We start from the raw sequence: 15,853 nt of genomic DNA, 5'->3' as shown, positions 1-15,853 counted from the left end.
TGATATTTTAAAAGAGTTTTGTGATGTATTTTCAAGCAAGTTACTTGATGATCTGCAACCCGAGAGGGGCGTTGATCATGCGATTGAGCTATTGCCTTGTAGTAATCCACCTCTCCTGGTAACTTTATTGGTTTATCCAGAAGGAGGAAGGCGCGATTGCTCGGCAACTGCAAGATTAGCTTAATAAAGGTTTTGTCTAGTCTAGTAAGTTCCCATGGGGCGCTCCCGTTCTTCTATCACAGAAGAAAGATGGTAGCATGCGCTTTTGTGTAGATTACAAAGGCTTGAACAAACTCAGAGTCAAGAACATGTATCCTTTGCCGAGGATGGGGTGACTTGGTAGATCGTCTTCAGGGTGTCAAGTATTCCAGCAAGGTTGATCCACGAATAGGCTATCATCAAGTAAGAATTAAACCTTTGGATGTGCCTAAGACCGCGTTTCGGAACTATGGCGACTATGAGTTTTTGGTCTTACCTTTTAGGTTGGCCAATGCTCTTGCTACTTTTCAGTAGATGATGAATGATTTATTTCGTCCATATCCGGGAAAGTGGATTGTTGTCTTCTTGGATGACATATTGATTTACAACAGGCCATTGGAAGAGCACATACAATATCTTAGAACCGTCTTGGGGAATGCTTAGATGAGAGAAGTTGTATGCGAAGGAGTCAAAGTGTGATTTTTTCAAGCAGGAACTCTTGTATCTAGGTCATATCATCTTTGTTGATGGTGTGAGGATCAGGTTTGTAATGTCTTGGAATGGCCAATTCCATGGACGATTAGGCAGGTGAAATCTTTCGTAGTTTCCCTCGCTTTTTTAGAAGTTGATCGAGGCTTATGCCAAGATTTCTGCCCCCTTGATTGAGTTTTTGAAGGGGGTGACAAGCAAGAAGGAGGTCTTGTGGTGGTTTGGAGTGACAAGATGGATCAGTGTTTTAGAGCACTGAAGGAACTAGTCACCTTGGCGCGTATGTTGCATATCATGGATCCTAGTAAACCTTATGTGGCTGAAACGGATGCCAGTGATTATGCAATAGGTGTTGTGTTGTTCCTGGATGGGAGACCTATAGCCTTTGAAAAGCTTTTAGAGACATAGATGAGGTATCCAACCAAGGAAAAGGAGCTTCTGGATGTTATCAATCTGAGCTGAAGGGTCGGAAGGCTGGATGGGCTGACCTCATGGTGGAGTTCAACTTTGAGATCTGTTAGCGTAAGGGAGCAGCCAATCGGGTTGTTGATGCCCTTAGTAGTATCCCTGAGGTCAATGATATCTCTTTTGCTGAGATAACGATGGTCTTCTCTCTCTGTCTCAGAGGGTGTTGCAGCCACCAACTCAAGGTTTTATGGCTGAGGCGAGAAGGTCATATAGATCCCCACCGCAACTTTTACAAGGAAGAAATCCATAGTTCTAAGTTTCTTGATTATAGTCTACCCAAGTTGTTGGAAGCTAAGGATAATGGGATTGATTCTCTATTAACTCTTAGGTGGCGTTTGAAGTATCTAAAAGAACATGTAAGGTTCTTTCCTAGTTGAGACTTACAATTTATTGGAGGGTTGGTTGTGAGATCCACGATGTGCGTTGTTTTCACACTTGGGTGTGCACACTTGGCGTGTAACTCTTTGGCCCTTGAGCTCTATTTCATATGATGGAAACCTTGCTTGGACACTAGACAGGTGGAAGAAGGCATGGGGATAGGGACCATAAGATTTGCTCAAGAAAAAGCACCATTCTTGGCCAAAAAGCAAGAAAAAGCAAAAAGTCAAACTAGGTTGACCACGAGCCAGGGGCACCACTGGCAAGAGGAGACTAAGCCGGACCAAAAAGTTAAAAAAGCTGCTTTTTCAAAAAGCAGCTCCAAGGCCGAAAAGCAAAGCCCTGAAGTTAGAAAAGCAAAGTTAAAGAACTTTGACAAAAGTGAGTAATATTTTATTATAAAGTGGAAAGCAAAGGGAAAAAAGGCGTACGACAAATATCAAATCCTACAGGGTTCTACCACTGTGGAGTTGGAGATGCTCCATAAGAAGCTGGTTCTGTGCTCGGAGTAGAGCTATGGTATCTGTAGGAGGAGGAAGAGCAAGGTCTACTTTGGGGGAGACGTCTTCTTGCTGATGTGTACTCTCCTCTGGAGACATGTTACTGAAGTCTGTCTCGTCTAGACTTATTTGCCTGTCTGTGAACTGAGTTCTGGCCAGGCTTAGAATTGAGGGCCAAACTGTATTGAGTACCAAACTCTGAGGAATCGACATACTGATCTTCTATGCTATCCAAGTCTTTTCTAGAGATGTTGAGAATGGTAGACTCATGCATAGTCTGGATGTTGGTCTTTCTACTAAGAGCATTGGCCACTAGGTAATGCTTACCAGGGATGTACTTGTTCAGTCCTCCAAACTGGTGGAAGAGTTGACTCCATTTGGTGTGCTGATCACTCCACTGGGCACTTGGCATTGTCGGGAGCCACTTAAGTGCTTGGTGGTCTGTGTTGACTATGAAAACGCGTCCATAAGGAACAAGTTTCAAATGAGGTTCTGAGGCTTTGACTAGCCAGCGGTCGAAAGGCCGCAACAACAACAACAAGGGCAAAGGGAACATGACTCCTTCCCGAGAGTTATTATAGGATCTTCGACGATAGACAGGTCACATCTTCGTTGGTGACAAATCCACTATCTTGATTCACAGTGAAGACAAGTTGGAGATTATTCTCGATGGCAAAGGAGGGAAGCATTCCTCCTAGGTTCTTTATGTCCCATATCTTGGTTTTCATCTTTTGTCAGTGCACGAGGTTTGCAAGGCTGGCATACTGGTGGAGTTTGATGAGCATTTTGTTGCTCTCCGAGACAAAGCAACAGGCCGGGTTGTTTGGGAAAGTGGAGTGGAGAATGGGATCTACAAACTCTCAACACTCTCTTCTCTGACAGGTACGCAGCGCGGTGATTTGTGGCATTTCCGTTTTGGCCACTTGAATGTGGATGTGTTGTGGCGGGCTTTCCGAGATCAGATGGTGGATGGCTTGCCAAATGTTGGCAGCAGGCAGGGACATTGTAGTTCTTGCATTCGTGGTAAGCAACACAAGGAGCCTTTTCCGAAGTAGGCTACTAGGCAGGCTTCGAGACTTTGCGGGCTGACAAAGGAGGGGAGTTTTCTTCTAATGCTTTTGTGCAGTTTTGTGAGGAACATTGCATCAAGCGAGAGTTGGCCAATACAAGATCGCCTTCAGAGAATGGAGTAGTTGAATGTAAGAACCGGATTGCGGTGGAGATGGCGAGGATGATGCTAGAGCATTGTGATCTTCCTTGTCCACTTTGGGGAGAGGCTGTCGCTACGGTTGTGTCACATGCACTCTGCACTGTAGTGCATGGTGACGAATTGGCTCATCATCAACAGTGCAACATTGTAACAGTATTAGTTCCTTTTAGGATGATATTTGTTGTACGCCGTGACCCCATTGTAATCCTAAGTCCAGGATAAGTTAGGCACAAGCTACGTAGGTCATTCTCAGCTATAGCAAGTCAGTCTAAGTCCCTTAACCCACTTAAAGAGACACATTCATGCATATACAGTCAATAGAAACCTTAGGGTTTGCATTAGAAAGCATTTTGCATATTGCACATCATTTATACATTGCATCTAGACCATGGCAAAAACCCCAGATATCATCTAGTATTTATCAGGATATTTACTAGGATTTTTTTGGTATTTTTTCCATCATTTTCAGCATTTTACACATCATTTAGGCATTTATGTTGGGCATGAGCAGTCGGCCAGCTCAGTAGCCAGCCGACTGGCTCTTGTGGTCCATATAAATAGAGCCCTTGCATATTCAACCATTCAATCAATCATATTTCAGCATAAGCAATCAAGCGCTTGGCATCTTCAGCACAAGGAGCATAAGCGATTGCAGTTTCAGCCACCCTCCCTTAGCGTTTGTCTCCTACAGTCCTAGGCGCCGCAAACACATGAGCATTCAACACTTCTACATCAGCAAAACGCATCAGTTCAGCATTCAGCCAGCAGTTCACCTTGCGTTTTCTGCATCCATACAGTTTTCAGCATTCATCATCTCATCGTTTTGCTCCAGCCACTTGGTGAAGGTAAAAGGCAGCATTCATAAGCATTTACAGCATTCATACTCAGTCTAGAATAGTCCCAAACAGCCCCTTTCTCAGCCTTAGCTTTGCATCCCCTTCTCATTCCATTGAGAAGAGTGCATAGGCTCTAGATTGGACATCTTTGGTGTTTCTACAGCAGTGTATAGTTCAGCCCAACACTTGGTCTTCAGAGGTCTTGCGTTTGGCTTATCGTCAGTCACACCGTCAGGCTCTTTAAAGATAATAAAGCAAATACTATATCGGGAACGGGATAGGGTGCCCTTCAGTGGGTAAAACGGGACCCCATACGGTGTATAGTTCTCATCTCTCTCTCATATCTCTTTAAGTTTGAAGTCATTAAAGTGGATTGCTAAACTCGGGAAACTCAGGATACTTAAGACGGTGTGAGCATTTGTGTGATAGGATCCTCCAATACGAATACTTCCGTTGCATGTTACAGGTTGTCCATACCCTCAGCCAATCTCTGATGACTTCAGTACCAAAGATGACCCATATGAGGCTTATTTTGGTAGGAAACCAGATCTCTCCCATTTTTGTGTTTTTGGAAGTGATGCCTATGTTCACATTCCAAAGAAGCAAAGAGGGAAGCGGAAAGCCATGCAAGTGGAACTTGAAGCCATAGAGAAGAATAACACTTGGGAGTTGGTTTCGAGGCTGTCAAAACGGTCGGTCATTGGTATCAAGTGGGTCTACAAGACTAAGTATACGTCTGATGGGTCGGTGGACAAGCACAAGGCCAGAATTGTGGCTAAGGGCTATGCTCAACGGCTTGACATCGACCATGAGGACACTTTTGCACCGACAGCTAGGATGACCATGATTCGGACAGTTCTTGCCATTGTCTCTTCTTAGCGGTGGCTGGTGTATCAGATGAATGTAAAATCTGCGTTCTTGAATGGTGACTTGCAGGAGCAGATGTATGTTGAGCAGCATCCAAGCTTTGAGGTTTTGGGATCAAAGGGTATGGTTTACACGTTGCGGAAGGCCTTGTATGGTCTTAAACAGGTTCCCAGGGCTCGGAATCAGAAGATTGATTCCTTCTTTCTACGGAAGAGATTCCAGAGATCAGTTGCAGATCCGAACTTGTATCTTTTTCGGGAATGCGGTATGGTCACCTTGATTATCCTTTATGTGGATAATCTTATTCTTTCTGGCGGTCATGTAGAGCACATAGCTGTGACGAAGGTTGCCTTGTCAAAGGAATTTGAGATGACGGATTTAGGCTTACTCCATTTCTTTTTGGGATTGGAGATTTGGCAGACCCAGAGGGGGTTCTTTGTTTCTCAGCAGCGGTATGTTCATGAGTTGCTGGAGGCCTTTGGGATGGAGAACTGCAAGCCTATTTCTTCACCGATGGACTTGAATACCAAACTGACAGAGTACATGATCCTTGTGAAGGAGGTTGATGCCTCCTTGTATCAGAAGCTCGTTGGTTCATTGATCTGGTTACTAAACACTAGATTAGACTTGAGTTTTCCAGTGGGGCTCTTGAGCTTATTCATGCAGACACCTTTGAAGACTCATTGGGACACATGATTGCGGATCTTGCGGTATCTACAGGGTACGAAGGATCGTGGACTCTTCTATGACATTGGAGGGGAAACGAGTGACCGAGTAAGACTTCGAGGTTGGAGTGACTCAGATTCGAGAGGAGATCCAGACACGAGGATATCTACATCATCAGGCTACGGATTTAGCCTTGACGACTGAGGAGCTATTTGTTGGAGCAACAAGAGATAGCCAACTATTGCCTTGTCTTCTACAGAGGCAGATTACCAGGCTGCTTGTGAGGTCGTGTGGCTGCGGAGGTTACTTGGCGAGATTGGGTTTCCACAGTAGGAATCCACGGTCATCAAGTGCGATAACCAGAGCTGTATAGCTATTACTCGGAATCCGGTCTTCTATGCTCGGGCCAAGCACATAGAGATACAATATCACGAGTGACGAGAAGATTTTGGGTGGTGACATCTTTCTTATCTATTGTTCGACAGAGGACAATGTAGTGGATCTCTTCACGAAGCCTCTACCGCAACAGATGCTCCGTCAGCACTCCCAACTCACTGGGGTTGGTTCCACATCCAGCAGCTGAGAGGGGATGTTAGCAGTCATCTCCTGTCTGTACCATATTACTCAGTAGGGAGTGAGAGCCTCTGTTGTGGGTGTGCCTGCCCAGTTAAGAGTAGTGTCCATTTTTCCTCATTTTTCATGTTGTTTTTCCAGTTCTGCTAGTCATGGGGGGACTATTTTTGTTGGCCGACTTCATTTGCTTTTGGCCGACTGGCCTGTTTATTGGTTGATTGATGCTGTTGTCGGCTTGTTTTGGAGTGGGCCGACCAACAGCACAAGGTGTTATATATATCACCCTTGCTCCCGAACAGGAGATACTGCGGCAACTGTGGCAGAAGGCTCTTTGGAGGCTTGCTCCGCTTGTCATTTTTGACAATCCTCCTTACTATGCTCAATGGTATGACACAAAAAACATATGTTGTCTGACTGGTACTTCCTTTGCTCCTTTGGAGGAAGATATCCTTAAGTGATGCATGCTTTAGCCTTTTCCTCAGGGGTTTTCTTAGGTTTGGGTTCCTTACCTCTTGAACTAGAGCTAGGACTGTTGTCTGTCTTTGTGTCTTTAGAAGACGGAGTACCCTTCCCCGGTTGGGGTTTGGTACTCGATTGCGGTTATTTAGGCTTGCCTCCGTTCATCTTCATTTCTTCATTTTGAGCCAGAGTCAAAGCCCGGTCGTATATACTGGATTCAAAGTTGCGAACTGTGAACCGGATGTTAGGATCTAATCCATGAATGAATTGATCCATCTTGGCCTGCTCAGACAACCCTAAATGTTCTGCTAAAGTTATAACCTTACCGGAAAACTGAAGCATGGGTGACCCGTTCTGTCTGAGTCCATAGAACTCATCTGCCGGGTTGGTCAAGTACTGGGGAAGGGAGAAATCTGGTCTTAAGGTCATGGACAAAGGTATCCTAGCGAAAAGCCGTGACACTTGTGATGTGGTCTGTATGGATACTAGACCAATGCTACCACCAAGTGACTGCCTCACCATGTGAGGTGGGGAGCTACTTTGTGGACTTTATTTTGAGGAATTGTTAGCTTTGCCAATAAAAAATAAGCATTAAATTGACAAATAAATTGATTGACAGCTAAATGATCACACTTACCATCATACTTACTAAACTTCGGCTGAGTTCGGATGACGGTTGTTGATGTCGTGGGATGCTGGCTGGTGGCACCTATGGGTGGGGAAATTGAAGAGACGTGCTGATATTTCAGATGCAAGGTCTCCTTTTACTGTTGGTGTTCCAGTAACATGCGCTCTCGATCGAGCTCTCGTTGGTGCTCCCGAGCAGCGAGTTCAGCTTGACGCCGGTCTTCTTCAAGCTTGCGTTGGGCTTCCTCATAGTCTCGTATGTCTGCTTTTTCTTACGCAGTCTGGCTTCATCCTATCGTCTTTGTTGTTCCATCTGAAAGAAGAGGGTGATGATGTCCGGGGTAACTGGAGGAGTGGGTTTGCTGCTGTTGCCTCCAAGAGTTAGAGCCGCTCCATAAGAAGTTGGTTCTGTGCTTGGAGTAGAGCTATGGTATCCGTAGTAGGAGGAAGAGCAAGGTCTCCTTCGGGGGAGATGTCTTCTTGCTGATGTGTACTCTCCTTTGTAGACATGTTACTGAAGTCGGTGGTCGTGCCGGAGTGAAGTATGACCATCCAAGGATGCTCTCACGCTAGGATGCGGTGTGTGGACAAGTTGAATTTGATACCAATGCAACATGCAGCGGAATTATGCGTAGTGAAGGATCCTGTCACACAAAGTCTCACATCGTCTTCTTTATCCTAAGTTTCGCGAGTCTTTAGCAATCCACTTTATCACTTCAAACTTTAAGAGATGAGAGAGAGAGAGAGAGAGATAGATCTATACACCTTATTGGGTCCCAAATTACCCACTGAAGGGACCCCTCCTATTGCAAGGAGTATTTGCTTTATTATCTTTGAAGAGAATGAATGGAGGACTGACTTGGGACTGTAGATAAGCCAAACGCAAGACCTTTGAAAGACCGAGAGTCGAGCTGAACTGCACACGTCTGTAGAAGCACCAATGATGACTGATCTTAAGCCTATGCACTCTTCCAATGGAATGTAGGAAGGCTGCAAATCTGAGGCTGAGAGAAGGGGTTGATTGGGACTGTTTCTAGGCTATGTTATGCACTAGGAATGATTGAGAATGCTGCGTTTTACCTTCACCAAAGTGGCTGTAGCAAAACGATGAGATGTATGAGTGCTGAATTCTGCATGAAGGGTGAAAACACAGGTACTGAAGTGATTCCTTCCTTGGCTGAATATTGGCTGATGCGTTTTGCTGAAGTATGCTCTATGTGCTCATGCGATGATGCTCCGGATGCTGTGGGCTGAAACGCTTGAGAGATGATGAATGAATGATGTGATAAGAACTGAAGCGATGCTATTTATATGCATTAGCTGGTCGGCTGGCTGTGAAGTTGGCCGACTGTAGCATAATATGCTAGACAACTTGCTTTATGTGATAGTAATGGTAAAAATGCTATAAATGTGATAAAAATACTGGATGATATTCCCAGGCTTCTGCCATGGTCTATGTGGTCTATGTGCAAATGAGATGAATGATATGCAATACGCAACCATGATTTGATGCAAACCCTAAGGCTTCTAGTGACTCTATATGCATGAATGATTCTCTCCAATCCAAGTGGGTTAAGGGACTTGACTGACTGACTAACTCTATAGCTGAGGAATAACCTGCGTAGCTCGTGCCTGACATATCCTGGAGTGAGGATTACAATGGGGTCATTGCGTATGACAAATATCAAATCCTACAGGGTTCTATTGCTGTACTGTGTTGCACTGATGATAAGCCATCTTGTCACCATGCACCACAGTGCAGAGTGCATGTGACAACACTTGTATTCTGCAGTTGAGGACAACTGCGATATAAGAGGGAGGGATTGCAACTATTTGGTCCTGCAAGCTCTATTTCATATGATGGAACCCTTGCCCGGACACCACACAGGTGGAAGAAGGCATGGGGACAGGGACCATAAGGTTTGCTCAAGAAAAAGTACCATTCTTGGTGAAAAAGCAAGAAAAAGCAAAAAGTCAAACTGGGTTGAGTGTCAAGCCATGGGCACCACTGGCAAGAGGAGACTAAGACTGACCAAAAAGCTAAAAGCCGCTTTCTCAAAAAGCAACACTAGGGCCGAAAAGCAACGTTAAAGAACTTTGACAAAAGTGAGTAATATTTTATTATAAAGTGGAAAGCAAAGGGTTTTAAAAGGCAAAAGCAAAAGCTTGGTTAAGTTTTTGGCAAAAAGTAGAGCCCTCTTCAAGTATAAAAAGGCTTGAACCTCTCTCGTAGCATCATGAAGGAGATTGTGGAGTGTGTGAAGACCATCTTCATCCTTATCATCACCATCATCAAGCTTTTGAAAAGCATCCTCTTTTGGTGCAGCCTGCACCTGGGCGCATTGCCCATCTTTGCCAGAACCTTCGCCTTCTCCTAGCGGGTTTTCAAGGCTGATCGCTTGCAAGGAAAGCACACATGTGCTAATCGTTGATATTTGAGGCTCCCCGGCTGAAAAGCATCCTTCTTACATGCTGTTTTTGACTGAAGCACTGACCCACAGGGTTGGACACAGCTGTATTCTATCGGCTGCCCAGGTGCTGAAAACAGGGATTACAGGGCTGGACAGCAGGTGTATAAAAAAAGCAAGGAGTTTTATTGTATGCTTCTAAGGTGCTTTCCATCCCAGAACTTATATAGGAGTTGCCCGCTATTGGACAAGTGGTTTCAGAGATGTTTTGGATAGTTTGGTTGTGAAAAGCAGGTTGCTTTTGTGGACCATGGGTGGTTTCCATATCCACATGTTACTACAGAGAGTTCTATCGCGAAAAGCAAATTGCTTTTATGGCTTAGGGTCGCTCTCCACCCATTCAGGCTACTTCGGAGAGTTCTATCGCAAAAAGCAGATTGGTTTTATGGGTCAAGGTTACTTTTCAACCATTCAAGCTATTTCAGAGACCTCTATCGCAAAAAGTAGGACTGCTTTTGTGGTCTTGAGTTGCTTTTCAAACAAACAGGCTGGTTCGGAGAGATCTGTCATGGAAAGAAGGTTGATGTAACATGAACTTGAACTTGAACTTGAACTTGAACTTGGACTTGGACTTGGACTTGGACTTGGACTCTGGACTTGGATCTAGATCTGGATATTGGATATTGGATCTAGTACTAGCCTGATGAGAGATTCTTGTGGGTCATGCCCATGGTGTGCTCGGCGTCAGAAATCTCATGCCTTGACATTGACTCCTTGGGTCTCTACACCGAAATATTTGTTTGATTTTGTATTCATTGGTTTTATTGGTCCTGGCCAACGTGCCCATGGATTGTTTCTAAATAAATTCCTGAAAGGGGCTGGGGCTTATTCCCCGCTCAATGTGGTGTACTATGCAAAGTTCGCTAACCCCTTCTCTCTCCCCCTTGCTCTATATCTCTATCTCTTGGATACGTGCTTGAGTTTGTCACGGCATGCCCTGCTGGGCGTGCATGGCCCCCCATTTATTGCCCATTGCTTGGTCTATTATGGGTGCCCTTTCCAAGTGCCTGGCAGCCCAAAACGCTGACCAGAGATGATTTGAGCAGGCTGACCTTATAGCACTTAGTGTAAGCTATGCATGCTGGAGTCAATGATTTGAAGCTTTGTGAGTAGATTCTCATGGAGTCAAGATTGCACTTTAATTTTTGTTAGTTTGGAAAATAACCCAAACTTTCCACTAGCATAACCAGAAATCAAGTATTGTTGACTGCTGTTCAGTTCACACTCTCTATCCAATGTTTGACTTTTTATTGCTTCAAAGTTTCAAGAAATAACTTAATTCAAGCTTTTCTGTTATTTCATCAGTGAGGATGCAAAGTGTAGCTATGGATTTTCAAGCCTGCGTGGAAAGAGAGCTTCCATGGAAGATTTTTATGAGGCTCGATTTGCTCAAATTGGTGAACATACTATTGGCCTTTTTGGTGTCTTTGATGGTATGCAGTGGTGCAGAATTATGCTTTGCGTAACATCAATTTCAGTGGCATAACCCTTCAATTCAGTGGCATTGTCTAGTGTGATGTTTAAATGCATGTCCTGTCTTTCAGGTCATGGTGGCTCTCGTGCTGCAGACTATGTGCAAAAAAACCTTCTGGAAAATCTGATAAAGCATCCTCTATTTATTACTGACACAAAAAGTGCTATAGGTAGGTCATTGCGATAAAAAATTTGTTATTTTATTTAAACTCGGTTGCATCCTGTTGTCCTAACAAAGCTTCCTCTTGTAGTTGAAACTTATCAACAAACGGACTCTGAGTTTCTGAAAGCTGAGAATAATCAACCAAGAGATGCTGGATCAACAGCATCGACTGCTGTATTAGTTGGAGACCGCTTACTCGTTGCCAACGTGGGTGATTCTAGAGCAGTTATTTGCAGGGCTGGCAAAGGTAATGAGGAATCCTCTAGCAGCATGACTTCTTTAGCTGATTGTTGCTGGATAAAATGTGAAGTAAAATTATTTTCTTGACTTAAGCTCTAATAGTGAAGGTTGTGTTTGAGCTTGCAGCTTTACTATGTATCTCCTTGTCTTCTTTGGTGCTAGAAAAGATGAATGTAATCTAGCCATAAAGGATGCAAAAACTTTAGAACACGTTGTAAGTGTATCTATATGCCCAACTTTGTCCTGTCAAGATCACAGCAATTCTCTCACTTGCCTGAGCTACTATCAACAGCCTGACGACCACCAACACTCAAGCTCCAGTGCTTATTTCTGTGCACCAATCCCTGCAAACTTCATGGTTAACAAGGCAAAGAATCATAAGTGAATGCTTGTTATGAGTGTATGCTGATGTATGTTTTGAGTAGAGAGCATGAAAGGCCCTCGTACAAGTTTAAGCTCACAGATGCATGAAGAAGAAAATATTTGGGCCCTTTCCTTGGTCTGGGTGGGTCGTTTGTTGAAGTTAGTGTTGGAGTATGCACAGGGAGAAGCGTATACAAAACAAGAGAGAGAGAGAGGGAGCAAAGGAGACAGAGCTTGTGGACAAGATCACCTTTTATAATAGCATGAAGCTTTACAATGGCAATAGTGAGCAAGAGGTGTTGCACAAAGTGCTCGGAATGGATTACTGAGACAAGTGAATATGAGAAGCCCCTTTATAGTGAAGTGAGGGAATTGGCTTGACTGCTCACAACTTTCTAAAATAGGAGAAAATATATAAAATCCCATAAAATAGGGAAAGCCCAAATACACAGCGATGCACAAATTCTAACACCCCCTCTGCAGCTCATAGTGTGCAAGAGTCTGAAGAAGAGAAGCTGATGAAGATGCAACCATGGACCCTCCAGTATTGCAGATACTGGAATCACCTCAAAGAGAGCACCTGCCAATTTGTTTTCTTGAAACAAAATGCCACCACGAACAACCAGGAACTTTGCTTGGCTCTGAATTCTCACACAAGTGTGCAGTGAACTCCAAGAATAAGATAATGAGCTACTGGACACACCACGTCCATAATCCCCAACAGTGGACTGTGAACACATCACGTCCCACAATGAACTCGGAATAGATCCTGTCCATAATCTCTACTATACCAAAGATGCCCATGTCTTGCCACATTTTTAATGCTTGAAACTTCGACTCACGGTTCCCGTGCACCAAAAAATGGAGCTGCTACCAGTCCCCTCTCCCGCGCACAAGCCTCCTCTGCTTGGAAGCACATGGGGAAAACTGCATGTATACTAGAGAAGTACACCATCTTGGTCCTTCCGAGCCGGAAGCGTGCTGGAAACCCTAGATGTGTTATTGGAAGTATTTTAGTCACTACCTTGTGTCGTGTCTTTGCCCTTCTTTTGAGATGAAGACTTGCCCTTAGTCTTGTCCTTCTTCTTTGACAAACAATCCTTGTCAGATGTCCTCTCTTCCCACATGAGAAGCAACGACTCCAACTTTCTTCTGAATTGAAGTAAGTGCATGATCAGAACTGCTAAGAGACACCTTGATCATACCCTGAGAAATGAGGACGGACTCTTCTTCCAAGAGAAGGGAGCTAAAGTCATCAAAATCCAACTGAGTGGTTGTGACCTGGCACCTTAAAGCCCGAGAAACCACATCATACTCCGGGGAAATCTTGGTGAGGATAAGTGTAGCCAACTGAGCAGAGGACAAAGCCGCACCCATTGCCACTAACTGGTCATAGATAACTATGGCCTTCTGGATAGTAGCAAGGAAGGAGTGTCGTGCGATTGCTCGCTGAAGCTCCCCGCCTCACCCTGCTCTGCGCACCGTCGCTCCCCCTCCCCTCCTCGCGCCTGTTTGCCTTCCGCCCCCCGCTTGCTTCCCTCTGCTCGCCGCTGCGCCCCCCCTTTCCTTCTTCGCTGCTGCGCCGCCCCCCCCCTCCTTCCTCGCCGCTGCGCCCCCCTCTTCGCCATTTCGCCACCCTCCCCCCGCTGCCGCCTGTTCGCCTCACCCCCCCGCTGCCGCCTGTTCCCCCCCGCTGCCGCCTGTTCGCCTTCCCCCCCCCGCTGTCGCCTGTTGTCATCCCCCCCCCCCCCCCCCCCGCTGCCGCCTGGTCGCCTCCCCGCCTTCTCGCCTGCTCTCGCCGCCTCCTATCAGCAGCGCCCCGCCTCCCTCCTCCTCCTCGCGTTGTCGCCCCCCCCCCCCCCTCTGGGCCTTTCCTCTTTTCGCCGCCCCCCCCTTCCCTGCTTCTCACCCCTTGGGGGTTTTTGTGTTTTTTTCCCTCTTCGTCTTCCATCCTTCCGCCTCTTGGTGTGCAGCCCGCTTCTTGCAGGTTTTCCGCTTTCGCCTCGCCTTCGCTTGAGCTTCAGACTCTGATGGAGACTCCTCCCGCCTCGTCTCAGAGGGACTCTTCCGCAGCCCCCTCGCCCGCCACCGAGGTCCTCCCCATCAGGCTTTCTCTTTCGCCGGAAGAGGAAGCGAGCCTCACCGCAGAGGTGGAACGCCTTCAGGCTCACTCCACCATCTGCCGTATAGTCGGCACTCGCCCCAGCAGAGGGGAGATCAGGGATCTACTTCAGGCTCGCCTTCTTGCAGATGTGGGCAAGATCCTTGATGTACAGCTCTTGGGCCGGGGACATTATCAGATCGAGTTCGAGGCCGCCCAGAGCGTTGCCAAGGTCATTGCCATGAGTCCTCTGGATATCAGGGGTGCTCGGGCTTTCTTCAGGCCTTGGCAGCATGGATTTGACCCAGCAGCGGCGGAGCAGGGAGAGCGCCTCTTCCATATTACAGTTTGTTTCCCTGGTCTCCGCCGGGAGTATCTTCCGCTCCTCTCCAGGCTCGGAGCACTGGTGGGCTCGGTTCTTGAGACGGGCCCCTCAGCAGCTTCAGTGGTGGCCAGAGCAGCTGGGCTACCTTCGGTCAGAGTGTTAGTATCTGACATCTCCTCCCTTCCTAAGGTCATTCAGCTACCTAGGATAGGGGGGGGGTGGATAGATCAGAGAGTGGAGTTCTCGGGGCTCCCGAACCAGTGCTTCATTTGCAGGCAGGTCGGTCATTTGGCCAAGGCCTGCCCTCGCAGGAGACCTCGGCCCTCACCACAGCAGCAGGCCACGGATGGCCCGCCCACAGATTCGGCTCGGCAGGCTGCCTCAGGGACACCTGCTCAGGCCACAGAGACCTCGGAGTGGCAGCCTGGACAGGGGCGCCGTCGAGGGAGACAGCCACCGCAGCACGCCCAGGTACCGCTGCAGCAGCAGCCACAGTCTCAGCCTCACTGGGTTCCCGTGAGGAACAGATTTGCTCCCCTTCAGGAGGAGACCCCTGCAGCGACCGAGGACCAGGAGATGCCAGCTCCCCCTCCTTCACCTCCTCCACACCCATCCCCTCCCACCGCCTCGCTTCCACCATCGCCTCCTCCCGCCCCCGCTCCGGTCTCGGCAGCGGCTCCCTCTCCTCCTCCCTCGCCTCCCCCTCCTCCCCCTCCGCCCGCCTCGCCTTCCCGGGAGGTCCTGGCAGCTCCCTGGCGCTCACCTGCAGTCCGGAGGGCGCTGAGCACTGACCTCGCTCGAGCATCACAGAGGAGACCTATGCCGATTAGGGCCTCACGGATTTCATCTATTCGTAGTCGGCTGAGTCGCCTCGGCATTCGACAGCGCTCGGCGGCGTTTGATTATACCTTCACACGGCTTTTTGGAGCAGAGGGCCCCCATGAGCCAGCACCCATCCGAGTGCATGTAGTGATACCTCCGGCCCGCGGGGAGGAGGCACTAGACTCAGCAGTGGCCTTCTCGTTCCCTCTATGTGGACCTTGTGACCGGGAGTGGACTCTAGAGCTCGCTCTCAGCACGTTGAAGACTCAGGCAGTTGAGTTTTCACATCACATGAGCGATTTGGAGGTTACAGATGTGCTAGGCCGACTTTGGGAGTTGGCTCATTTTGTCTTGGATCCCGAGGGTGTGGATACATCCGGGATTCGACATTTGGTCGTGCGCATAGTTGCAGATTTGGCGCGCGACCCAGGATATGTGAGCATTCACGAGGTTACTATGTCAGAGCAGGAGGCAGTCGCCATGGGTCACAGCCACTGGCGCCTGATCCGGGATTCTTGCAGTACACCGGGTGGGCAGACTCGCAGCCGTTCGGATGGGGACTACTCTCCATCCAAGCCGCTTGCGAAGGCCCGCCGTACGGCTGAGACAGCATCCACCTCAGTAGGA

General features: G+C 47.3%; 1 protein-coding gene across 3 annotated transcripts in view; it reads left to right on the top strand.

The window, feature by feature from the left end:
• The window catches only part of LOC147640335 (putative protein phosphatase 2C 59), a 95,643-nt gene that overhangs the window by 26,022 nt on the left and 53,768 nt on the right, over window positions 1–15,853 (top strand). For all 3 annotated transcript variants that reach the window (XM_086779362.1, XM_086779369.1, XM_086779355.1), the window contains exons 3-5: window positions 11,045–11,172; window positions 11,284–11,382; window positions 11,464–11,622. In XM_086779362.1, the coding sequence (XP_086635488.1) occupies window positions 11,045–11,172; window positions 11,284–11,382; window positions 11,464–11,622 (386 nt within the window). The remainder of the gene's footprint in view (window positions 1–11,044; window positions 11,173–11,283; window positions 11,383–11,463; window positions 11,623–15,853) is intronic.

This window comes from Cibotium barometz, chromosome 3 (assembly GCF_041138505.1).
Source record: "Cibotium barometz isolate CiBa-2024 chromosome 3, ASM4113850v1, whole genome shotgun sequence".
Taxonomy (NCBI): Eukaryota; Viridiplantae; Streptophyta; class Polypodiopsida; order Cyatheales; family Cibotiaceae; genus Cibotium; species Cibotium barometz.
Note: the sequence above shows the minus strand (reverse complement) of the source record. Positions and strands in the feature narration are given on the sequence as shown.